The following is a 26,419-nucleotide window of genomic DNA, read 5'->3' on the forward strand; positions in this document are numbered from 1 at the left end:
ACTTCTTCTGTCCGACATGCTAAGCTTTTCACGTGAAGCTGCAGGAACCTTGCAGTCTGGAAATCTGTCAGTGCTGAAGGCCTTATCTGAAGCTCATTTAAGTTAATGACAGGCTTTCCATTGACTTCATTGGGCTTTGGATCAGGCCTATGTGGGGAAAGCTTGAGAGTCAAAGCATTCTCTTCCTGAGTGTAAAGTTTTAAACAGAAGAGTTATGTATGAATTTTCCCATTTTCCATAGCTCAGCTCCATAGACCCACAGCCAATTTCTGAATTGAAAGTTTCTATCTCCTCTGCTGCTGTTATTCAGGTGGTGGGGGAGATAGGACAGTGATAGGCATGGTGGTGCCCTGGCTCCAGTCTGTCTGACTTTGGGGAGCGCTGAGGGCTGACGCAAGCCTCACTTGTTGCTTCCAGAACAGCAGAGAGAGCGCAATGTGGTTCCCCACTTCCCATGGTTTCCCATTCTCCAACCTATGACAATAAAGATATCCATGAGCAACTTTTTATCATAAAATTTGGATACTGTTAATACATTGGATATTTAATACATTTTTTAATCTGACTTTCTTTGGTGAATGTATGATTGACTTAGAAAAACACAACATCAGATCTCTACAAATTCTGTCTAAGTTGATGGTGAGGTAATCAGAGAATCAATGTACTGCGTACATTGCCATGAATAAAACCATTATACAGCAGTATATTGAAATATGGGTTTTAATAGAGCTTTTTATATGTGAAGTAAAAAGTTGTTTAAAATTAAGTTTGGTTCATAAAGCCAATTAATTATTCACACTTTATTGATTTTTAGAATTTCGAGCTTACTGAAAAGAGAGAAATTATTGAGATCATAAATAACAGTTTTACTTGTATTTATAAATGATTGTACCTTTGAAGGAAAAGAGTATGTTATCCTTTAATGAGGTTCTGGTCAACCTTATTTATTTTGCTCTAGTTTCATCTCCCATGTACCAAGATAGGAGGTGTCTGACTCTCATCTATACATTGAATTATCTGACATCCAAACAAGCCAAAGCTCAACATCCAAAAGTTGATAATGTACTGAAAGGCTGCTCAGTTGAAATAAAGCATTCACTATCCTTCTGTCTAAATTAATTGGTGACAATCAGAAAAGTGCTTTTTGTAACCTGACTTTAAACTCCCTCTCATTTGCAAAATTCTTAAGTAGACCCAAGTAATAAAAAGGCTGAGTCCATGCATGGTTATTTGGATAATTGTTCTATGGTGATAGAATCTATCACTCTTTTTTTCTCTCTAGAAGATGTGTTGTCATTTGGGGTAATGCATTTATTGAGGGAGATTTATTTGCAGCTTGAATTGTTTTAATGCCGGAAATACTGCTTTCCAATTTAATTATGAATCCCAAACTATATCTAACTAAATAATCTGCAGTGAATAACCTCTATGAATTAGCTGTGGCCTTTTTATGAAATGTCTGCATGAAGATTATGATTTCCTCACATTTTTTCTTCACAGTTACTTGTTGGATTTTTTTGGGGGGGAGGAGTGTTGCTCTCTGAATTCGATGCTTTACACTCTTAAGGCATTATGTGACTTACGCTCTTTCCTTCTACACTTGTACAAACCCCTGTGGAGATAAAGGGGACTGAGTGAAGGGAAGGGAAAGCACAAAGACATTTTAAAAGCTGGGTGACTAAGCAAGTCAGGGCATGCTGAATGAATGTAAGAGAGAATGGAGGAAGAGAAGGATGACATTACTTTAAAAAAAAAACCAAAAACCACACACAGAGATGAATTGTGTCCCAAACCTCCGTTCACTTTGTTTGTAAGTTTTATTCTTTTACCCATTCTTCATCTATATTTTTGTCTTTTAAGCCTAGATTTTGTATTCTGATACATGTGGGGTCAATGGAACTATGTGAGGGTGCAAGGACCTTCCCATATGGGTCAAATTACAAATTAATTTTTAAGTTCTTTGGGGCAGGGACCTTTCTTAGTTTATGTCTGTAAACCACCTAACACACTTTGGACACAATAAATGATGAATAACTACATAAGAACATAAGAGCAGTCATACTGCGTCAGACCGTGGTTCATCTTCCCCAGTATTCTGTCCCTGACAAGCCCCTATCTGAACTTCAAGGAGAACAGGGCAATTATGGAGTGATCCACCCCATCTTCCACTCACAGCTTCTGATAGTCAAAAATTTAGGCTTGCATCCCTGACCATCTTGGCTACCAGCCATTGATGGGACCTATCTGCCATGAATTTATTCAGTTCTTTTTTTTAGCCCAATTGTGCTTTTGCCCATCACAACATCCCTAGCAATGAGTTCCACAGGTTAGTTGTGTGGAAAAAGTGCTTCCTCTTGTTTGTATTAAATCTGGTGCCAGTTAATTTAATCATGTGACCCCTGGTTTTTGTATTGTGTGAAAGGGTAAATAACACTTCTCTATTCACTTGATCCACAACATTCATGATTTTATAGACCTCTATCATATCCCTTGCTTCATCTCTTTTCTAAAATCCCTAATCTTAGAATCCTAATCTTTTTAGTCTGTCCTTGTATGGAAGGTATTCTATACCTTTAAACAAATTTATTGTCCTTCTCTGAACCTTTTCTAGTTCCACTATATCATTTCTGAGGTGGGGTGACTACAACTGGATACAATATTCAAGGTATGGGGGACATCATGGATTTGTATAGCGGCATCATGATATTTTCTGTCCTATTTTTTATCCCTTTACTAATAGTTCCTCACATATGGTTTGCCTTTTTGACAGCAGAAGTTTTCAGAAAATTATCCACGGTGACTGCAAGATCTTTTTCTTTTTAATAGCAGATTGATTTCCAACAGTTAGTTGTATGTATTCAGAGCTCAATATTTGAAATTCAATTTGTGTTGGTTAGTTGAAATGGGTCACATAAATCAAATATTTATTTGTATTGTTTCTGATTCCTGATTGGATCAGTGTAACTCTTAAAATCAGGAGGTCTTGAAGAAACTAGTGAAACTTTAAAGCTCTCCAGGAGCCATAGCAGTCCATGGAAAAGAGAACACATAAGTGGGATTAGGGGTTATTTTAGAAAACTATAAACTTTTTCCTTTCTAGCTCACACAGACTCTACCTGAGACATCAGTTCTAGAAGAATTAGGATATTGTGAAAAGCACTGACTTGGTGCGAAGTTGCAAGTTAATTTTCCACATCACATTCACACAAAGTAATTGCATGTGCATTCATGATCCCAGCTGTGAAGTTTGTGGTCAGATCCTTGCCTGGCTTATTTAATTGCCTCTCTACGAAGGCTGTCATGAGGGGTTTTGTAGAACCCAGTCCTACTTTACCACTGTATCAGTCCAATTTTATTACCTGTATTTATGTAATTCTATAGTAAAATTGATTTACGCCTGGGTAAAACAGGAGTAATGCAGTGGTGAATCAGGCCCCCTGTGAGCCTGCTGTACCAAATATGATTCCTCCCTATGCAATAGACCATTTCTGGTGTGAACCCTTTCACTTTCTGTGAGCATTCATGCAAGTAACACACGCATTGATGAATATTTGTGAAAAATTAAACATATATGTGAGTATGACTGAAGCAAATTCATTTTTTACATTCAGCTAAAATACACCTGGATATATTTGACAGAATTCAACTATCCTCTACCCCAAACAGTTTAATAAGAAACAAAATGTATCTTTTGTTTTAGTATTTTTACATCAAAGTTGGATGTTTACCTCCTTTTATCAGATAATGTATCATCAACATTTTTATGTTTTATTGGCACCAAACATTCGGTAACAGATATGCTAGAAAGTGCCGTAGGCTTGATTGTAACAAATGTCATTTTAGTAACCTTAATTGTGCCAGGAGGCTATAGTAGTTCAATTGGTTTCTGATTATTCCCCTTTCTAACGTCCCCTTTCTTCAATTAACTCATAATTATTCAGGGAGGATGTTACTTTTATTGCAATGCAGATATTGCTTTTCATAATGCAGTACTGTATTCTGGAATAGTTTTATGTTAAATATCTGACAACATCATTCTTCAGCCATGCTGCAGTAAAAGTTCTGTCATTATTTCCAGGATAAACTCTGTTGTGGAAAAGTGTGTAGCTTTGTGGTTTCCACAGACACTGGTTTGATCCTTTTTACCCAGGTCTTCATTCCCTTTATTTTGGTGGTTGTTTGAAGTTTTAAGATACGCAAAAATTATAAAACTCCTCTCCCACCAACTTCACAGGAGCCAGATTTTCACCCCGGGGTTTTATTCACTGATACATGTCAAGAGGAGATTTTACTATATAATAAATGGATAAAAAACAACATAAAGTTAGAAGGTTTCTGGTGGGGTCTGAATAATTTAAAAGTTATGTCAATGAAGACCTCCAGGCACTTCAGTTTCCCCTTCTGTATAATGGGGGTGATACCCAATGTTGTTAACAACAACAACAAAAAAACCACAACTTTGATATGCTTGAATAGAAGGTATTATATACATGCAGTGTATTTTTATTTATTTAAAATTATACACTGAAAACTTCATTTTATTACTCCCGCATACCTGTTTCAACTCCATTGAATTGGGATGTGAGAGACCCAGGTTCAAGTTTCTGTTCTGCCAGATTCAGCGTAATCTGGAATGAACTCTGATCTAAATGTCTCTCTCTCTCTTTTTCTCATCATTTCGCCCCCCTCCCACCCACCCTACACAAAAAATATTGGATTGAAAAGCTCCATTTGTGATCCAAAAAACAGATATTTTGACATAATTCCATAATTCCAATGCTCTAAAAGTTTTGGTTTTGTTCCAATGTGGAACAAAAACAAATTTTGAAATCTTGAAAGTTGTCTTGAAATAGAATTGTTGTCTTCCAAATAGCTCTAGTCCTTAAATAATTGCTGCAGCAGCTCTCTTTTGCAGCTCCATGGCAGCCATCCCAATATCTCTGGGCTTTGTCTGACCCCTGAAGCATCTGACCCATGAAGCTAATAAATGCCAGTTACAACAGGCAAAGAAATCCTTCTTCCAAAAAGGGTGTTGGGATAGCAAAAAATGGCAATTTCTTAAATAAATAAATAAATGAGGAGGCTGAGGAGAAAGGAGTGAAGATGAGAACAGGATCAAAGGCTAAAACAATCCAATTGAGACACGATCGCAAGAAGATCAATCAGTTTTCAACTGGTCAATACTTCAGGTCAGGGGATGGGACACGAAACATAATTCCAGATACAAGGGCAGTAGGCCTAAATTATGTGCTTGCTTTACACACAACATGTTCCAGTTTAATTGCACAGATCCTGGTGTGGATACAGTTATCATTTTACAACTGGTTGCACCTAGGGAGACCTAGACCAATATAAACTAAGTTTAAGTAGACTTAAGTGTGTCTAAACACAAAGTTGCACCGATTAACTAAATTGATTACAAATTACACTGGTGTAACTCTGTGGGTAGACCAGGTCTAAATTCACTTCTCTTTCTTACTCCCTCCCTCCTTCTCTCACAGGCTATGGCTACACTGACGGCGGCAAATTCGCCGCCGTCAGATTGATTTCTCTGGATCAACTGAGCAGTCAATGAAGACCTGCTCAGTCAATCCAGAAATCGACGTACTAAGACCACCTTCACAAGTGGTGTAGCACTGTGTCGACGGGAACCGGTTCCCATCGGCGCAGTGCAGTGAAGATGGTGTGCAGAAGAGAAGCAGAGAAGTCAACGGGAGTTACGCAAGTTTTTTGCGTAGCTTGCATAACTCCCATCGACTGCCGCCGAATCTCGGAGGTGAGTGTAGACTGGGTCTCAATTGGCTTGTAGTTTGTCCAAGATGATTTTATATGTATAAGGTCTGTGAATACTCACATTTGATTCAGATACATACTTATGTACAGTGGGAACCTTAACTTTCACATTTTATGTTTCTTATTTTAAATTTACTACCTTAAGATTACTTTTTGCATTGTTTCCTATTTTTAGCTTAAAACTTTTTCATTTACTGCCAGCCATTTTTGTGTTTGTGTACAAAAACGTCTGTCCACAAACAAAAGCAGGCTCATTTACAATTTTACATAAAAGCAAAGAGCGGTATCTGAGAGATAGGCTATAGCAAACAATATGATTAAGGTTGCAACTTGACTTCAATCAGAGCCACTATTTTCATTTGCTTCCAAGTTGCTTTTTTTAAGTTTCCATGTTTTTATCTCAGTCCAAAGGTTGGTTTATTTCTGAAAAGTTTGAGATAAATCCATTCTATTATTTGTAATCAGGAGAAGCTTGAATGTCATGCAGGAGAAAAGTTGGAGCCAATGACGAGAATGAGGAATTGTGGAGACATGGGTTGCAGTCCTGGTCCATTAAAACCAATGGAAAAACTCTAGTTGACTTTAGAGGGGCTAGAAAGTTGCTCAGAGTATGTCATAAAGAATGCTTTTTGGTACATGCTTTGGATCAGCTGAAATGAGAAAGGAATGAGAGTGAGGAAAGTCAGAGAGGGGTGGTTTGCATTAATTTCAGTTAGAGATTACAGAGCATTGATTTAACGTGTCTGTAGTGATGATGGAGAGGCAGGGTTAATGGTTTTGTTGCTGTTTTCTTAAAGAGTCAAAAAAAAAAATCCTTTCACATTCTGAAGGTAAGAGTCAAAGCCACAAAAGCAAGGAAATATTCAAGTTCTTACCTTGTTCTCCTTTTGTCCTTTCATTAGCTTCCCATCAGCTACCACCAAAAGTTTAAGCTGCTATACTACTTTGCCACTTCACCCCACACACACGTAGACCTGTTTCTATCCATGACCCTTCTTTTTGATCAAGCCATCTGATGAACTCCCCCTTTGTGTCCTCTCTTCACTCACTTCTTCTGGCCTACTTCTATGATATTCCCCCATTATCCGCTCTGCCATGCCACCTCCCTCTTCTTCTAGTCCTTCCTCAAACATGCTTCTTTCAGGATAGTTTTACCCTGTGTTATGGAACTACAGAAGTGTGTCCGCATTTCGCTGATGAGTCACACTGCCTTCCCCTTCCCTTGCCTGTATTGTTCCCATCTTTGTCTGCGCATCGTCACATGCCCAGGAACGACGTGGCCATATTTTTCTGTGTAAAATACCTGATGCATTTTGAGCTCTATACAAATTAGAAATAATAGCAAGTTCAGAGTTAAGAGCAAAGCTTGAACTCCTAGGTATCACAAGGATGTCTTTGACACTAGAGAGTAGAATTTTGGGCCTTAGTTGTTTTTGTAACATTATCATTAGAGACAAGCCTGAATAAAGAATCCAGATCCAAATACTCCGTATTGAGATCACACAAGTGGTCTTGCTTCTGTAATGGATAGAACTAAATTCCAAGATACAAACTCAACCTCACTGCACCCTTCCCCGGTACACTGTATTAATCACAATCCAGATCTGAATTCTGGAGCTTGGATACATATAGCTGATGATGATGTACGTCACTTTGATAATGTCCAGACCATTGATTTATGTAGCAAAGATGTTTTAACATTTCTTTGCAACTTAAAACACAGCTGTACAAAAGCTTTTCCTCTGACGTGTTTTCCTTTCAATTTTTTTTTGGTTTAACATCTATTGGGAACTAAAGTGTGAATTATAACTTATAATAAAAACTGTTTTACCAAAAAGTCAGCATCAACACATGTTGCACCTTCCAAACAGAAAAACTTTTTTTTTCAGTAGGATTACTGATTAATGTTAAATAGTTCTGACACCATAGGTGAATGCTTACTCTGATAAGAATGAACAGTAGGAAGTAATTTATGTGTATGAATGTGCTTTACAAACAGACTTGTTTGCAACGTTTATTATGCTGTCCTTTTGGGCCCCTGATCCTACAAATTACATTGAATTCAGTGAGGCTCTGCATGAGCACTTGGGTTTATTTGCACATTGTAACCTGTAGGATCGAGGCCTTTATCTTTCTCATCACCTAATTCATTTGGCAGTTTACTCATAAATATATATTTTGTAAACAATGTTTGTTATCGTTACAGCTCCAACACATAAGCAATAATACAGAATTTGCAACTTTCTGATTTAGAGTTTATATTGTCAAGTATACTATATATAAAAATATTAAAAGCTATTTGTTGCTTTTCAGTAGTCAATTTGCTCATTATTCATTATTATATACTAGAAACAGCACAGAATGAAATATGAACCTTACATTTTTAAGAAAATATTTGTCTGTAAAGTCCTGAAATTCTTCCAAAGCTTAATTAGGTGGAGCAGATTGAATCCATTATTGTGATATCTTGAGGCAATATAATTAAATTATAGGCATAATTCTTCTTATATTAAAACTGGAAAGGAAAGGAAATGTAAGGAAAGATAATCAGTCTTTATATATATCACAGTAGATTAACTGAATTGCTGTAAGATCTAAATATATATTACACGTGTCTCCAGTTTTATTTTCAGTCTACCCTAAATTCATCCTATTTGTAAAATCCATTAAATTAATTGTTCCCAAAATGCATATTGACAAAGGTAACTAATGCAGACATACATGTTTTTGCAAACGTTCTAGTGCATGTGTGCATGTTGGGGATGCACATATATATATTTGTGTGTTTTTTGAGAAGTGCTAGGGTCATACTTCAAAATGTATACATATGAAAAGTGGAGAAGAGTTTAGTGTAAGATTAAAAAAAACATTAAAGTAATTTTGTACTTTTATTCTGCTGCTAAAGATTAATAGGCCAATGGACTATCTTTCTAGTTTTTAGGCATAATTGACTCCATAATAAGACTCTTTCCCTTGCTCCTTCATAAATGTTCTTTAATTTCTAAGTGACAAGGTTACAGCAGGTATCTGGTCTGTCTGTCATGTATAGGAATTTCTACTGTGCTTATCATAAAGGTATCAGAATGTCTTAAAAAAGTAAGTAAATCCAAGCAGGTAGTCTACATAGAAACTCATTTCCTATTCTGCTGTGTACATGCAACTGGAGGTTTGTTTTCCTTAATTCTGAGAGAGATGTGACAAAGATGGGGGTCTTTCATATTGTTCAGGTGTTGATAAGACTCTTAGTTCCTGTGAAAATAATTTCTAGCTGTCAATATGTCATGTGTCCCTAACTTTAGTTTCTTACATTTTCTGTTGCTTGATGCTGAAATATAGAAAGAGTAATTAAGTTTATTGTCTGTATTCTAATGTGGATTCTCCTTTACAGATTGCTATTGTGCAAAAAGAGAGAGGCCATTAGAAGGAGGCATTGTGTCTGGTCTTTATTATTGCACATGCTTTGAAAAGTAATAAAACAAACCTACAGTATGTAGTGTGCTCCAAGGACGTATTCCTTTACCCAGGCTTTTGTTGACAGTCTAATAGCATCAATTAAGCAATTTTCAGCTGGAATATAATGCTTGTCTCAAAAGCAGAGACCAGGAGGCTAAAGAATAAATGTTTTATTGTTTGACACCATGAATATGTAGAGACCTACTTATCCTAATTAAACACCTTTTATTTTTAAAGCTTCTCAAAACAACACCTACTAGTATTTGAGAAGTTTCTTGTTTTAGAAAACTAGTAAACTGTGGCAGGATCCTAGTTTATCTTTTTAAAAGCAGAGCAGAGCATATGACTAGATGAAACATTTTTCTAAAGCTTCAGATATGTACTTTGGGCCACTGTGCCATAAATAAATTGGTGAATAGTTGATTGTTAGTTTAAAATATGTCGTGTCTGAACTAATAGTTAAGATACAGTTTAATGGTAAATATATAACAGTAAGACACGGTGACGTTAAAAATTAATTAATTTGCACTTTTTGTTAATGAAATGAATTTTTAATTATTATTTGATTATCTTGTGGTATTTTAAAGAGAAGTGATTTTAGCCAAAACATTTCTTCTGTTTCTTTAGTTCTGCATATGCTGATTTAGTTGTTTGATTTTGAGAACATCTGCATATTATTCTGTATGCTTAACAGTGGTGAGATCACACTGCTTTTCAAATAACTGCTACAGCTTTCTCTTTCCAGTCAGCCTCAGATTTGTAGCTAATTGGGATGCCAAACTTACAAAGGTGCCAAAGTATAAGTGTGTAATTATGTGATTTTCTCTTGATCTTTCAGAGTCTTCCTGCGAGCAATTAATCAGTATGCAGATATGCTAAACAAAAAATTTCTTGACCAAGCCAACTTTGAGTTGCAGGTAAGAGATGATATAAACTGTATATTTGGTACTAATGAGAATGTTTTAATAAATTTCAGGTAAAAAACCAAGTTTCTATATATTTATCTGTTGTTATGCGTCTCTTCCTTGGAGTGTGAACACTGAATTTATACAACGTGTTCTATGACATGCTAAATTAGAGATACAGCCCAAACACCCTGTACTTTGAAGACACTGGCATCCAGATCCAAATTTCATGGCCTGTCCCCCTCTCTCAGGAACCAGGCTGAACCCAAAGCCTGGACGTGATCTTTGAGAACAGAGCCAGATTAAGGCATTTCAGGGCTCTAGGAGTGGGAACAAAAGAGATCCCTCTCCCCTCAAAACAAGCAGAGGTGGCTGCAGGATTCCTCTCTCACCCTTGGAGACGGAGGAGTGGCAGCTGGTACTTACCCCAGCAACTGAGGTGTATCTGCTTGGGCAGCTGGGACGGAGCCATTGCACTCCCTCTATCCCTGCCATGCACAGAATTCTCTGATGGTGTAGTGTTGGCAGGGTAACCCAGAACAGTCAGTCTTGGAGTTAACACTCCATTGAAGTGGAGTAGTTTCCTATTTTGGAGCCATTGTTTGAAGTTGTCTGCAGACTCAGGTAGACATGTCTGCATCAGTTACACTCTGTACACAAATTTCAAGCTTTTCTTCCCAACCATGATGGCAAGAAACTTACTTTCAAAATAAAAACTGTAATTTTGATCTAATCCCATGATTCCAGGAGCTGGGGAGTTAGGAACAAGCCTATAATGCCTATACCATAACCATCAGCCCTGTTTGAGAATGTTTACATCCAGGTGCAAACTTTGCAACTCAGGCCCATCTTAAAGCTAAACTACAACAGGATCCTTGCTATGAGATCACATTTAAAAATAATTTAGTTTTTGAGAAGATTATAAAAAATTTTTAATGAGTCAAACTCTCAGATCAGTGTGAGGAGCATGGGCAAGGGGCTCAAAAACTGGGGATGTAGTTGCATTCCTCAATTAAGGATAGAAGCATTGTAGGCTATGGATTTCAGGCTATATCAGGCTTGGCAACCTTAACAAAGGGCCGTGCCCAATTTTCCCCTCTGCCCCTCTCCCAGTGCCGGCAGCAGTGTCCGTGGCAAGCATGGAGTAGGGCAGCTCCGGCCAGGGTGCTGCGTGGCACTCAAAGTCAGCATGCATGCTACTTTTTGCTTGTGTGCCGCAGGTTGCCGAACCCTGGGCTATATCATGATTTAGAGGTCTTCTACGTGGTCTCCAGAAATGTCATCTGAAGGCTGCAAACTTTCAGATTTAGGTGCCCCTTTGAATTTGGCATGCTGCATCTTCCTTGCCATGTTAGGTGTGTATTTGTGGAAACAATGTCTGATTTTGAAATGGCATGAGACATAATTAAAAAATTCATTGACTAAGGCAAAAAGGGACCATTGTGATCTCTAGTCTGACCTCCTGTACAACACTGGCCATAGGACTTCATTGAATTAATTTGTGTTTGAACTGGAGCATATCTTTTTAGAAAAACAGCCCATTTTGATTTAAACATTGCCAGTGATGGAAAATCCACCACAATTTGTGGCAAGTCGTTCCCATGGTTAATTACCATCACTAAAAATTTTGCTTTTTATTTCCAATCTGGATTTGGCTAGCTTCAACTTCCTGCAAGTAAATCATGTACTTTTGTCTGCTAGACTGAAGAGTCCATTATCAAATTGTTCCCCATGAAGGTTCAGTACTTATAAACTGTGTCACAATGTAACCTTCTCTGTTAAAATAAACAGATAGACTCAAAAGACCTCAATCATTAAAAGACACGTTTTCCAATCCTTTAATTGTTCTCATGGTTCTTCTTTGAACCATTTCCAATGTATCAACATCCTTCTTGAATTATGACACCAGAACAAGACACAGTATTCCATTAGTGGTTGCCCCAGTGCCAAATACATAGGTGGTATATAACCTTACAACGCCTACTTGATATTATCCTTTTATATATCCAAGGCATGCATTAGCCCTTTTTGGCTGCAGTCTTGCACTAGGAGCTAGTGTTCAGCTGATTATTTATCATGATCCCCAAGTCTGTTTTAGAGTCACTGCTTCCCAGGGTAGGTCCCCCATGCTGTAGGGATGGCTTACCTTCTTGATCCTAGATTTATAACTTTACATTTGACCATATTAAAATACACATTGTTTGCTTGAGCCCAGCTTCCTGAGTGATCCAGATCACTCTATATCAATGGCCTGTCCTTGTCATTGTTTACAACTCCCCCAATTTTTGTGTCATCTGCAGACTTTGTCAGTGATATTTATATGTTTTATTCCAGGTCATTAATAAAAACACAAAATAGCATAGGGCCAAGAATTGATCTCTGTCAGACCCGACTAGAAATATAGCCACCTGAAGATGATTCTCCATTTATAATTTCATTTTGGGATATAAAATTTAACCAATTTTTAATCCATGTAATATGTGCCACATTGATTTTATATCATTCTAATTTATTAATCAAGAAGTGCAACTGAAAGATTGTTTCTTATTTTGAGTAACAGGAAAAATACTATACAACGTTGGAAATGCCTTGGTCTGCCATTTGTGACATTCATTTTCCTTTGGTTAATTTTGGTAGTTTAGTTGCAGTGAGATAATTCACAGCTGGCATTGCAGCAGATGAAAGGTGAAAGGAGGGAGACTAAAATGCCCATAGTGGAAATCACACTTTTATTCTGATTTATTACATTGTAATCTTATGCCACTGTCATAATGTAGGCAAAGGAAAATTCCCTCTTCTCCAACCTAGGATTTACGACGTCTGTCAGTGGAACAGTTCTGGGTTGTAAACACATGAATCTAGGTTATCTCCACTTGAATTCAAAGTGCAATTCTCTACCTTTTTTGTGGATAATACTCATCATATATGGGCCAAATTCGCTGCTTCTGCGGTTGGCAGTTCTGCGTGTGTGGGGTGTGAGAGAAGGCACAACTGCAACATGGAGTTTGTCAATCTCAGCTACTGAATTTCTAGAGCCACTTAAAGAACATCAAGTGAAATCTACTCATTGAAGCCATGCACCTTTCAGGTACTGAAAACACTGGATCTGTTGTTAGAGAAAGCAGGTCAATAAATTCTGAGGGCAAGGTTCCAGTATATCGCAAAGAAGTGATTATTAGGGCCATGAAGCCATATCTTGATACTGATAATCTTCCTCATTACAGCTCTACTCTCACCTTCCTTTTTGATGGAAAGTTAAGCCTTGCCTAGATGAGAAAGTTGCACCTATTTGACTTAAGATACAATTTTTAAACCAATTTAGTTAAACTGATGTAAAAGGCTGTGTGAATGCCCCTGTTTTGGTTTAAACCAACCTTATTTCAGTTCATTTTAAATTGTTTAGGAATCAGTTTAAGAGAAACTACCCAGATCAAAATAAGTGTCCACACACTATTTTGCACCGGTTTAATTAAATTAGTATAAAATCACACCTGATGTTAAATCAGTGCAACTTTGTCATGTAAACAAGCTATTATTCAGAATGTTGTGGTGCAGTAGCTCTGGTATTATCTGGTGATCTCAGATTTCTTGGACCTATTTCAATCTATTTTATGCATGACTGTGACTTCTAGACAGCCTTGGTCCGGTTAGTAAATGATCTCCGGGTAAGGAACAAAAGACAAATGTCCGTACTGATTATTTTAAATCTCTTATCTGCCTATGACTGTTCACCACAAGGTATTGTTTTGATTGTGAGCCCGTGTAGGGATAGATGGAGTGGCATATGGATGTCTGCATTGCTTTCTCTGAGATGATCCAACTCTTCTCCAAGAGTTCTCCTCTGAGAGATACTGCAGGATTCTGTTCATTCATCCCTCCTGCTGCTGTGAGGTTACAAGGAGAGATGGTGAGGTAGTTTGGTTTGGTCTTCCATCAATATGCTGCAGATGCTCAGCTCTAAGTTATCTTTTCATCAGACTCGGACAGTACAATCTCTCAGCTTTACAAGTGTCTTCCTGAGAGTCTTGGATGAAGACACGCAGGGAAGTTAGTGCTCAATAAACTAGGTTGTGAATTTAAAGTGCACTAGCTATTCAGCAGTAACTCCCTTTGTGGACACTCTCACTGTGCACTAACGGTGCCCTCAGGTGGTTTAGCTTAGTACATTTCCAAAGTGTATTAAGCTAATGCGTACAAAGGAACTTGGAGTGCACAGTAAGAGTATCTACACAAGGAGCTAGTGCACTCTTTTCAACTGCATTTCCAGGTACAATTCAGTGTATAATTATTGGTCTGTAGAACTCTGCACCGATTTGGGGCCTGGCTACCTTAAAGACTGCTTCTCTGCTATTGTTATGTCTTGACTGTTGAAATCCCCTAACATGGCCAGATTTAAATGTTTGAAGACTCATTGCTGGGGTTTCTCAGTTTGGAACCATTATTTCCACAGATGAGTCAACAAAGCCTGAATAATGTGGTCCACATTCTCTTTATAGCTACAATGCAAAAGGGCCATAATCTGGTCACCAGTGTGCAGCCCTTTGTGTTGGAGGAGAACTCCCTGCTGGCACAGACGTGCCACAGCTGGGTCCTGCACCTACAGGATTTTACCTTTCCTGGTGAGGGGAAGGCAGGTAGAGGGTATGACAGAGCAGAGTTGCCTATCCTCCACTATGCCTATTCTCCACTAGCATAGGACCTATTAAATACCCTGTGCCAGTGGCACCATTTAGAGCATCCTGGAAGCTGCTGTATATCATGTTGAATCTGGGGCTAGCCCAGAGAATTGGTGACCCATAATCATATTCCTTTCCTGCTCTCTCTTGCTCTGAGTGTTGCTCTGGTTTAGGAAACAATTTAGTCTGGTATCTCTTTTACTAATTGATTTTGTGTGTGTCACCTAGAGATTTCTTTATTGTAGTAGATTTTTTAAAATCTATTAAATATTTTATAGAGTATTGAAAATTGTATGTTTCCAATAAGTAAGCTGTATGGTCTGTGTGCCACTGCAAAAATAAACACCCTGATCTTGCACAACCTTTACAGCACTGGGAGACCTGTTGGCAACTTCCCAAAAGCTTGATGGTTGTACCTAATTTGCATATAAATTTAGTTTTTAATCAGATAAATGCACGCACTTTTATTTATTTATAGAGCCCTGAAAGTATGCAGAATGCTTCAGGAAATGCTTTGAGGTCTGCAGTGGATAGTATATCAATGGTCGCGAGCACTGGCACTGCTTCTCTGAAAACAAATTCTGTGGCAGCTGCACACAATGGAATGTGGGCTGGAGACTTATCATTATTACAGTTTTGTGATTTGTTGAGATTCATTATAGGAAACTTCCGTTGATAGTTACTAGTGGAGTTCCTCAAGGATCAGTCTTGGACTGATTATATTTAATAATTTCAGTAATGACCTTGACACAGAAAATAGGAGTGTGCTAATGAAACTTGCTGATGACATGAAGTTTGGAGGCATCATCAATACTAGGAAGGATTGGAATATTGTACAGGAAGAACTGTGTAACTTAAAGTACTGGAGTAGCAGAAATGGGATGAAATGTAATAATACAAAATGCAAGTTCATGCATTTATGGACTAACAAGAATTTCTGCTATGAGTTGGATGAAGTTGCTATGAGTTGCTATCAGTTAGATGAAGGGGAGAAGCGGAGAAAAGAGAAGGGGAGAAAACCTGGGTGTATTAGTTGATCCTGAGTGAACTATGAGCTACCAATGTGATGCAGCCATGAAGAAAGCAAATGTGATCCTAGGACGTATGAGGCAGGATATTTCCAGTAGAGATAGAGGAGTGTTAATGCCATTTTACAAGGCACTGATAAGACCTCACCTGGAATACTGTGTACAGCTCTGGTCACCCAAGTTCAAGAAAGATTACTTCAAACCGGAACAGTGGCAGAGAAGGCTATTAGGATAAACAAGTGACTGGAGGACTTATTTTAAGACAGGAGACTAAAAGAGCTTGGCTTGTTTAGCCTAGCAAAACAAAGGCTGACAGGAGATATGATCACTCTTTATAAATACATCGGGAGCAGGGGGGACACCAGAGAGAGAGAAGAACTATTTAAGATAAAGGAAAATGTTAGCACAAGAGCAAATTGGTATAAACTGACCATGAATAAATTTAGGCTGTAAATTAGAAGAAGCTTTCTAACCATTAGAGGAGTGAGGTTCTGGAACAGCCTTCCAATAGCAGTGGGGGCAAACAACCTAATTAGTTTTAAGATGGAGTTTGATACATTTATGAACAGGATGATATGATGGGATTGCCTATGACAGCAGGGGACTGGACTCGATGACCGAGGAGGTTTTTTAAACTTATGTTCCTATAAGTATTTCCAAAGATAATTGTACAATGAGCAGCCAGCCCTATCTGTCCTTCCGCAGGCTTTAATAGGCATTCAGTAGATTTAACTCTCTCTCTGTCATATACACATTCTGTCTCATATATGAGATTGGGGGATATACATACACATACATTCATGTCTCATTGTGTTTGAATCATCAAAATACCTATGATTTTGTGTAGATTTTGTTTCATTATAAGTATACACAGTATGGAGATGGACTAAGAGCTCTTCAGGAAGAGGATGTCTTCATTGTTTTTTCTATTAGTATTTATGTACATAAATTACGTACTTTTAAGATGTTTTATAGGTATGCAGAAGAACATTTCAGAGATTTAATAGTAATTATTCATGTCATCTCTATGATTTTCAGCTTTGGAACAACTACTTCCACCTGGCTGTTGCTTTTCTTACACAAGAATCTTTACAACTGGAGAATTTTTCAAGTGCTAAAAGAGCCAAAATACTTAACAAGTAAGTCTGGTTCCTAATATAGAATTGTGGGCAAGAATTTGAGGGCCTATAAATTTTTGTTTAATTCCTTAGATAAATCCATACAAATTGAGATGTAATCATGATGTAATGAAATGTTGGTATTAAAACTATGAATCAAATATAGTATATGTCCCTACCGTTGAATCAAGATCTAAAAGGGCTTATGCTGCAATCTGTTCATAGTCAAGACTTTCAGAAGTCTGAACATATTCTAAAAGTAGAGTTTTTTAAAGCCTCTTTAGATTTGTGCTTATTCTAATCTCGTTTCACTTGTATTCTTTATTGCCTAATTCCTAAAGGCCTTTTACAGTGAACCTTCCTCACTACAGTCAGTGTCACTGAGATATCCCTGAAGAATGTTTTTGTTGCATAGCTGCAGACTTGTATGGTTTCCTGGTTAAAAGGGATTACATTGCCTTCTTCTGGACAGGGAATTTGAACTGTCTGGATTAAGTTCTAAATTTCACAGCAAATAAACCTGTCAGAAGGAAAAGACATAAAGATTTGGGAGCACAGAGGATTTGCACACTGTATTTATTTCTGCCACTAATTCATTAAGTTCCAGCATAATGTGCCCTTCAATGAGTGAATAAGCTAGAGACAATAAAAATCAACTTAGTGGTTTTAAACAATCTGTGTGGATTCTTTCAAAGTAAAAATATTTTTAATAAATTAATAAATATTTAAATTTTCAATCAAAACACTGCATTCAGCACACTTGTGCTTATGCAGTCTTTGGTATCACTGTTAATTTTGCCTGACAGAATAGAAGTGCATTATGTCAGGGTTGTGGTGAGAGGCAGCATAGCTCAGTGTAGTGCTACTCAACCTGTGGGGCATTTCTTTAATTGGTTTGTGAAAAGCCTCCTTGTGGGTTGGATCCTCTAGGTGAGGAGAGGTAAAGTCCCCGCAAAAATCCCTGGGTTGATAGTACCCAGTGAAAGACCTGGGAGGGGGAAGGAAGGAGTAATTCACCCTATGCCCCCTCTACCTTCTGCCACCTTTCCGCCTGTTCCACCCCAACACAGCCAAACTAGAGTTCTCCCCTTTCCTAATTCTCCGTCCTCTGGTCCACACAGCACTCAACTGAGGCAAGGAAACCTTTGTTGCTAGGACTTGTGGAGCCAGCTTCACAGCCTCTGAAAGCAGTGCTGCCCAGAGTTGAATGACTTGCTGTTGAGGGAAGGAGAGAGAAACACCTCCCTCTACAGCCCTCCTCTCTACAGTCTCTCACTCAGCACCAGCCCCCACCCACAAAATGACCAAGAAATCATGTCATGGCCTAAATCTCAGAGCCCTTTTAGGCTACAACCAGGTGGCCATCAGAAGTGGTATGAGAGGTAACAGGTAAGGTTCATCATTAGGATTAAATGTGCTCCAGTTTTTAAGACTAAATCCTTATTTTAAACAAAGGGAAGATCTCCTCCTCCTCCTTGGCAACTAAATCACAGAATCATAGAAGTGTAAGACTGTAAGGGACCTCAATAGGTCATCTAGTCCAGTCTCCTGTACTCAAAGTAGGACTACATAATAACTAGACAATTCCTAAAGGGTGTTTGTCTAAACTGTTCTTACAAATCTCCAATGATGGAGATTCTACAACCTCCTTAGGCATTTTGTTCCAGAGCTCAACTATCCTGACAGTTAGGAAATTTTTCCTAATGTCCAGCCTAAACTTCCTTTGCTGCAATTTAAGCCCATTGCTGCTTGTCCTATCCTCAGAGGTTAAGGAGAATAATTTCCTCCCTCCTCCTTGGAACAACCTTTGACGTACTTGAAAACTGTTATGTCCCCTCTCCCTCTTCTCCAGACTAAATAAACCCAGTTTTTTCAATCTGTCCTCATAGGTCATGTTTTCTTGACCTTTAATCATTTTTGTTGCCCTCCAATTTATCCACATCTTCTCGTGAAATGTGACGCTCAGAATGGGACACAATACTCCAGTTGAGGCCATATCAGCACAGAGTAGAGCAGAAGAATTACTTCTTGTGTCTTAGACTCATAGACTTTCAGCTCAGAAGGGACCATTATGATCATGTTGTCTGATCTCCTGCACAATACAGGCCACAGAACCTCACCCCCTCCACTCCTGTAATAGACTTTAACCTGTGACTGAATTATTGAAGTTCTCAAATAAAGGTTTAAAGACTTCAAGGTACAGAGAATCCACTAGCAAGTGACCCATGCCCCATGCTGAAGAGGAAGGCAAAAACCCCTAGGGCCTATACCAATCTACCCTGGGGGAAAGTTCCTTCCCGACCCCAAATATGACGATCAGCAAAACCCTGAGCATGTGGGCAACATTCACCAGCCAGACGCCAGGAAAGAATCCTCTTTAGTAACTCAGAACCCACCCCCTCTAACTTCACATCTCAGGCCATTTGGCATATTTACCACTAGTAATCAAAGATCAGTTAATTGCCAAATTAAGCTGTCCCATCATACCATCCCTTCCATGAACTTATCAAGCTCAGTCTTGAAGCCAGCTAGGCTTTTTGCCCCAACTGCTCCCCTTAGAAGGCTGTTCCAGAACTTCACTCCTCTGTTGATTAGAAACCTTCATCTAATTTCAAGTCTAAACTTCCTGATGGCCAGTTTTTATCCATTAGTTCTTATATCCACCTTGGTGCTGAACTTAAATAATTCCTCTCCCTCTGATGTATTTATACAGAGCAATCATATCTCCCCTCAGCCTTCTTTTGTTTAGGCCAAACAAGCCAAGCCCTTTCAGTCTCCTCTCATAAGACAGGTTTTCCATTCCTCGGATCATCCTAGTAGCCCTTCTCTGCACCTGTTCCAGTTTGAATTCATCTTTCTTAAACATGGGAGACCAGAACTGCACACAGTATTCCAGATGAGGTCTCACCAGCGCTTTGTATAACAGTACTAACACCTCTCTGTCTCTGCTGAAAATACCTCGCCTGATGCATCCTAGGATTGGGTTAGCTTTTTTCACGGTCGCATCACATTGGCGGCTCATAATCATCCTGTGATCAAGTAATACGCCCATGTCCTTCTGCTCCTCTGTCACTTCCAACTGATGCGTCCCTAGTTTATAACAAAACAATTTTTTTAGTCTCTAAATGCATGACCTTGCACTTTCCCCTATTAAATTTAATCTATTTCTATTATTCCAGTTTACAAGGTCATCTGCATCTTCTTGTATGATATCCTGGTCCTTCTCTGTATTAGCAATACCTCCCAACTTTGTGTCATCTGCAAACTTTATTAGCACACTCCCACTTTTTGTGCCAAGATCAGTAATAAAAAGGTTAAATAAGATCAGTCCCAAGACCGATCCCTGAGGAACTCCACTAGTAACCTCCCTCCAGCCTGACAGTTCACCTTTCAGTATCACTCGTTGTAGACTCCCCTTTAACCAGTTCCTTATCCACTGTTCAGTTTTCATAGGAATCCTCATCTTTTCCAATTTAACTAATAATTCCCCATGTGGAACCTTATCAACTGCCGTACTGAAATCTAGGTAAATTAGATCCACTGCATTTCCTTAGTCTAAGAAATCTGTTACCTTCTCAAAGAAGGAGATCAGGTTGGTCTGGCATGATCTACCTTTTCTAAAACCATGTTGTATTTTGTCCAATTACCATTAACCTCAATGTCCTTAACTACTTTATTTTTCAAAATTTTTTCCAAGACTTTACATATTACTAAGGTCAAACTAACAGGCCTGTAATTACCCACATCACATTTCAGTCTTGCTTACAACACTGCTGCTGACACATCCCAGAATGCTGTTACATCCTACAGTTGTTGGTTTTTTGGTTTTTTTTGCAACAGTGTTACACTGTTGATTCAAATGTAGCTTGTGATACAGTACAATCCCCAGATCCCTTTCTGCAGTATTTCCACCTAGGCAGTCATTTCTCATTTTATATGTGTTCAACTGATTATTCCTTCCTAAGTGGAGTACTTTGAATTTCTCCTTAATGAATTCTATTCTGTTTACTTCAGACCATTTGTCCAGTTTATCATTTTGAATTTTAATCCCATCCCCCAAAGCACTTGCAACCCTCACAGATTGGTATTGTCAGCAAACTTTATAAGTGTACTCTCCATGCCATTATCTAAATATTGATCAGAAATGGACTCAGGACTGATCCTTGTGGGACTCCACTCAATATGCCCTTCCAACTTGATTGTGAACCACTGATAACTACTCTATTGGAATGGCTTTCCGACCAGTTATGCACTCACCTTATAGAAGCTCCAGCTAGGTTGTATTTCTCTAGTGTGTTTATAAGAAGGTCATGCAAAATAGCATCAAAAGCCTTACTGAAGTCAGAATATACCACGTCTACCACTTCCCCCCCATCCACAAAGCTTGATACTCTGTCAAAGAAAGCTGTTAGTTTGGTTTGACATGATTTGTTCTTCACAAAGCCATGTTGACTGTTGTTTATCACCTTATTATCGTCTAGGTGTTTGCAAATTGATTGTTTGATTATTTGCTCCATTATCTTTTCAGGTATTGAAGTTAAGATGACTGGTGTGTAATTCTCCAGGTTGTCTTTATTCCCCTTTTTATAGACTGGCACTATATTTGCCCTCCTCCAGTCCTCCCCATGAGATTTCGAAGATAATCACTAACAGCTCAGCTATCTCTTCAGTCAACTTCTTCATATTCTAGGATGTATTTCATCAGGCCCTGGCAACTTGAAGACATCTAACTTGTTTAAGTAATTTTTAATCTGTTCTTTCCCTATTTTAGCCTCAGATCCTACTCCATTTACACTGACATTCATTATGTTAGATGTCCGATAGCTACTAACCTTTTTGGTGAAAACTGAAGTAAAAAAGGCATTTAGCACTTCCACCATTTTCTGTTATTGTCTTTCACCCCTCATTGAGTAATGGGCCTACCTTGGTCTTCCTCTTGCTTTTAAGGTATTTGTCGACTGTTTTCTTGTTGCCTTTATGTCTCTAGCTAGTTGAATCTCATTTTGTGCCTTGGCCTTTCTAATTTTATCCCTACTTTTATCCCTGCCTGCTTGATTTTTTTTTATATTCATCCTTTGTAATTTGATCTAGTTTCCACTTTTTGTAGTACTCCTATTTGAGTTTCATATCACTAAGGATCTCCTGGTTAACCCCGGGTGGCCTCTTGCCATGCTTTCTGTCTTTCTCATGCAGCGAGATAGTTTGCTCCTATACCCTTAACTATGTCTCTTTGAAAAACTGACAACTCTCTCAAACAGCTTTTCCCCTTAGACTTGCCTCCCATGGAATCTTAGCTACCAGGTCCCTCAATTGGCTAAAGTCTGCCCTCTTTAAATCCATTGTCTTTATTCTGCTCTTCTCCCTCCTACCATTCCTTAGAATCATGAATTCTTATAATTTCATGATCACTTTCACCCAAGCTGCCTTCCACCTTGAAATGCTCAACCAGTTCCTCCCTATTTGTCAAAATAAAATCTAGAACAGCCTTCCCCTAGTTGCTTTCTCCACCTTCTGAAATAAAAAAATTGTCTCCAATGTTGGATAATTTGTGCCCTGCTGTATTATTTTTGCAACAGATGTCTGGGTAGTTGAAGTCCCCATCACCACCAAGTCCTATGCTTTGGATAATTTTGTTAGTTGTCTGAAAAAAGCCTCATCCACCTATTCTTCCTGGTTAGGTGGTCTGCAGTTGACCCGTCATAACATCACCCTTGTTTTTTTTAACCCTTTTATCCTTACCCAGCGACTTTCAACAAGTCTGTCTCCTTTTTCCATCTGAACCTCAGTGCAAGTACTGTATATACATCTTCAATATGGAAGGCAACACCTACTCCCTTTTTCCCCTGCCTGTCCTTCCTAAGCAAGTTGTATCCTTCTATACCAATATTCCAGTTGTGTATTATCCCACCAAAATTCTGTGGTGCCAATTGTGTCACAGTTGTGATTATTCATTTGTATTCCTAGTTCTTCCTGTTTATTCCTTATACTTCTTCCATTAGTATACAGACATCTAAGATTCTGATTTGATTTCCCCTCTATGTTCCCTCTTGTCTCTCCTTTGTCCCTGCTATAATTACCCATGCTTCACCCAGATTCCAACCCATCACTCAGGTCTCCGTGTTTTTTACTTACTTGTAGGCTTTTGTCTCCTGCCCCCGTCAAACCTAATTTAAAGACTACCATACTAGGTTAGCCAATCTATATCCAAAGATACTCTTCCGCTTCTTCAATAGTGGACCAAATCTCCACTCAGCAGTCCTTTTTTCCCAGAACAGCATCCCGGGGTCAAGGAAGCTGAAGCCATCCTGGCAACACCATTCATGCAGCCATGCATTCACTTCCAGGATGCATCTCTCTCTCTCTCTCTGCGTGAGCCCTTATCCTTGACATTGCCATTCAAGTTCCAATTCACCCCATCATGATGTTCAATACACTTGCTCTGGAATCTTTTCTTCACTTGACCGTTAAAACATCGTTTGTAATCACTGTGTGTTCTGACGGACGTACATCTGAACTTCAGGCCTTCTTGATGAAAGCGGAATATTTACAAATGCAATGAGAGAAAGTTCTTCTCAAGACCGCTCGTGACTTTGTACCTGAAATAAATACAGGGTATCATAAGTATCCTGGAAACTATTCTGCTGCTTTCACATCAAGATTATACATTCACATAGCAAAATAAATACATTGCTTTGATGCCAGAAGGGCACTTACAATTTATTTTATTAGATCGGCAGATTATAGAAAAACAGAGATGGACATTTTGGTTTATTTTTGAGTAAGAAGGGATTGACACCTTCAGAATTGTCTATGGCAAGAAACATGGCAGTTCGCGTAAAGGACACCTACCATATAGGAGTTCCTCCTTTTTGACCCATGTTGTTAGTCACATTTCAGGGTCTTGCAGATTGTTTGGTTAGGAGGAGAAATTGACAATGGAGTCAGGTATTTGTGTTTATTTACAAAGAATGAACAAAGTCCTGTTTTCCTGAACACAATAGGAATTAGTCAGCAGAAGATAGTTTTACTCACAGATTCAAGGCTTTTTCTACCAGCGCTCTACCCAAAAATCACTCTGGCTGTGTCAGGGTGGGGCTCCTTCTCCATCTGCTTCAGTAGTGTTTCCACCTCTTCTCTCACACAGACACACAGATGCAATCAAATTAATCCCCCATACCTAATTTTACATGTAGCCTATAATGAAATTCTTCTGCATACATAGTTCAGATTCCTAAACAACCTTACATGTGGCCTTTGTTTAGGCTGGTGGCTCCTGTTGTTTCAGCTGTCTCTAAACAAAGGGGTATTTAATTGTTCCCTCATTTAGCCTGAATGGAAGGCAGCTGTTACACCCACCAGCCTCAGTGAGCTTTATCCCAATCCCAAACAGGGTAAAAGAGTTCCTGGAAAAATATGACTGCAGTCACTAAAGACATGTCTACACTAGAAGTGCTTTACCAGTATAGGAATATGACTATACTATACCTAAATAGTGATCCTAGTGTGGACAAAGCTATACTGGCAAAATATATCAGCTGTGCTTTCTGTTGGCATAGTAAAACATCACCCCCCACAAGCTAAACAATCTAAGCTTTGCCATTGTAGCTGTGTCTGCACTAGGGATTTCTGTCAGCACAGCTCCTGACCAGCATAGCAGTGCAGGCAGAAGTCTTTTAGTGTGAACCCAGCCCTATAGTCATGGCCATCTCCTGTCTCCTCTGGAGACCAATCAATCCCTCCCCTCACCCCAAAACACTCAAAACCCAGAGAGTTCACAAACCATGCAAAGAACACAATGAGACTGACTATTGTTGCATAGGCAAGCATATCACAATAGAGGGGGTTCTGTAACTTCCTGGGGTGTGCTCTCTCTGCCACCAGCACCATTTCAGCATTAATTATTCCAAGAAGCATGATTATTACACTTAGAAAACCATGCCTCAAGAATTGCCTTACTGCAGTCTGAATAAATCTGGATAGTTAAAATGTTTGTATAGGCTGAGTTTTTCAAAGGTTCCTAAGGGATTTGGACACATTGGACATCCAGATTCCCCATGTGATAGCTTTGAAATCTGAGCCGTGTGTGTGTATACACACATGCACTACAGAGAAAGGATACATGATGGGTTGGTATTTTATGGACATGAGTTTGGGATGCTGATATTACTCATTAGAGGTGGAGTCACAGTTTAGTTATATGGATCACCTCAAACTCATGTTAATAAAAATCTTCACATAACACTAATCATGTATTCTCTATCTGCCACATATGTTACAGCTATTTTACTGTTGCAAACTTGAAGAGTTTAAATTTGTTTTTATTGGGACTTTTTGTCATATCCGTGTACTAGGAAAACTAGGTTATTAACCTGGAGTCCAACTATACAGGGCTATAAAACCCGCTAAAATGTACTTGAAAGTTTTTTAGTTTTTTTTAAAACACCTGAAAATGTTACAGCCTTAAAATCCTTAATCTCATACCCTTCCAGAGCTAGATGGGAATGCTAGACCTCACTGAGGAAGCTGGGTGCCTTTCTGTGTCTGTCCCCGCAGGGCTGTAAGATAAGAGGCTTTAAAATCATGACATTTTTATGTATAGAACGGTAATTACTGGTATAGGACTGAATATTACACATCCCAAGCCTCAGGCAAGGGTAACTTTGGGAGGGAGAAGGAAATGCTTCTCTGGCAGGCTGAGGATATTTATTTATCTATTATTTTTATTTTTAATTTATGTGTTTGAAGCTATTTGGGAGAGTGGAGGTTAAATGTTAGAATAAGTCCCAGGCAGTAGGATTAGTTGGTAGATAATGTGGTCATAGACCTATGGAAAATTATGTTTACTTCTCACATACCCAGGCAATTTCATGTGCCTTTCCAAGTTATCATATGGATATTACCTCCACATTATACATTTGTCTTTCTCTGTCTTTACTTATTTATGTATTTAATTATACATTGTGTGTGTGTGTGTATAATGTATGTATATGTATATATTTATAATATAAATGTGTATATATACACACATGTGTAAGGTATATATGCATCATGTATGTAGAGGTAATACTTGCATGATAAATAGTGTATGTATATAATGTTTCATACATACACAGATTTAACTGTGTGCGCGCACATGCGCATGTGTGCACATGCATCTAGACATGCACACCTCTTGTATACATCCATGAGGCAGTAGGAGATCTAAGGAACAAAGAGCAGGGAGAATTTGGGATGTGGTCAGACTGGAAATGCCTTATATTTTAATCTCAGAGGAAGACATTCTGAATGAAATTGTTCACTACCCATATAAGGTGAGAACTTTGAGGGTTTTTTTTTTTTCACCAATCTGTGCCTAAAACTGTTCTATAAACGGCATTATGGAGGAAATGTAAGAGATATTCTTCATCTCTGATAATAAAGGTAAACAGAGCAGGTCTTGGACAAGA

The 26,419-nt window shown here is 38.5% G+C and overlaps 1 protein-coding gene across 4 annotated transcripts in view; it reads left to right on the top strand.

The window, feature by feature from the left end:
• DOCK1 (dedicator of cytokinesis 1) overlaps positions 1 to 26,419 on the top strand; it is a 525,973-nt gene that overhangs the window by 371,268 nt on the left and 128,286 nt on the right. For 3 of the 4 annotated variants that reach the window (XM_067533435.1, XM_067533436.1, XM_067533437.1), the window contains exons 30-31: positions 10,085 to 10,163; positions 16,894 to 16,994. In XM_067533435.1, the coding sequence (XP_067389536.1) occupies positions 10,085 to 10,163; positions 16,894 to 16,994 (180 nt within the window). Of the gene's footprint in view, positions 1 to 958; positions 1,088 to 10,084; positions 10,164 to 16,893; positions 16,995 to 26,419 lie in introns of those variants that run through there. The other variant, XM_067533438.1, reaches the window with a different exon arrangement.

The sequence above is a fragment of the Emydura macquarii genome, unplaced genomic scaffold (assembly GCF_026122565.2).
Source record: "Emydura macquarii macquarii isolate MOO-44397 ecotype Brisbane River unplaced genomic scaffold, CSIRO-AGI_Emac_v2 contig_3343, whole genome shotgun sequence".
Lineage (NCBI taxonomy): Eukaryota > Metazoa > Chordata > Testudines > Chelidae > Emydura > Emydura macquarii.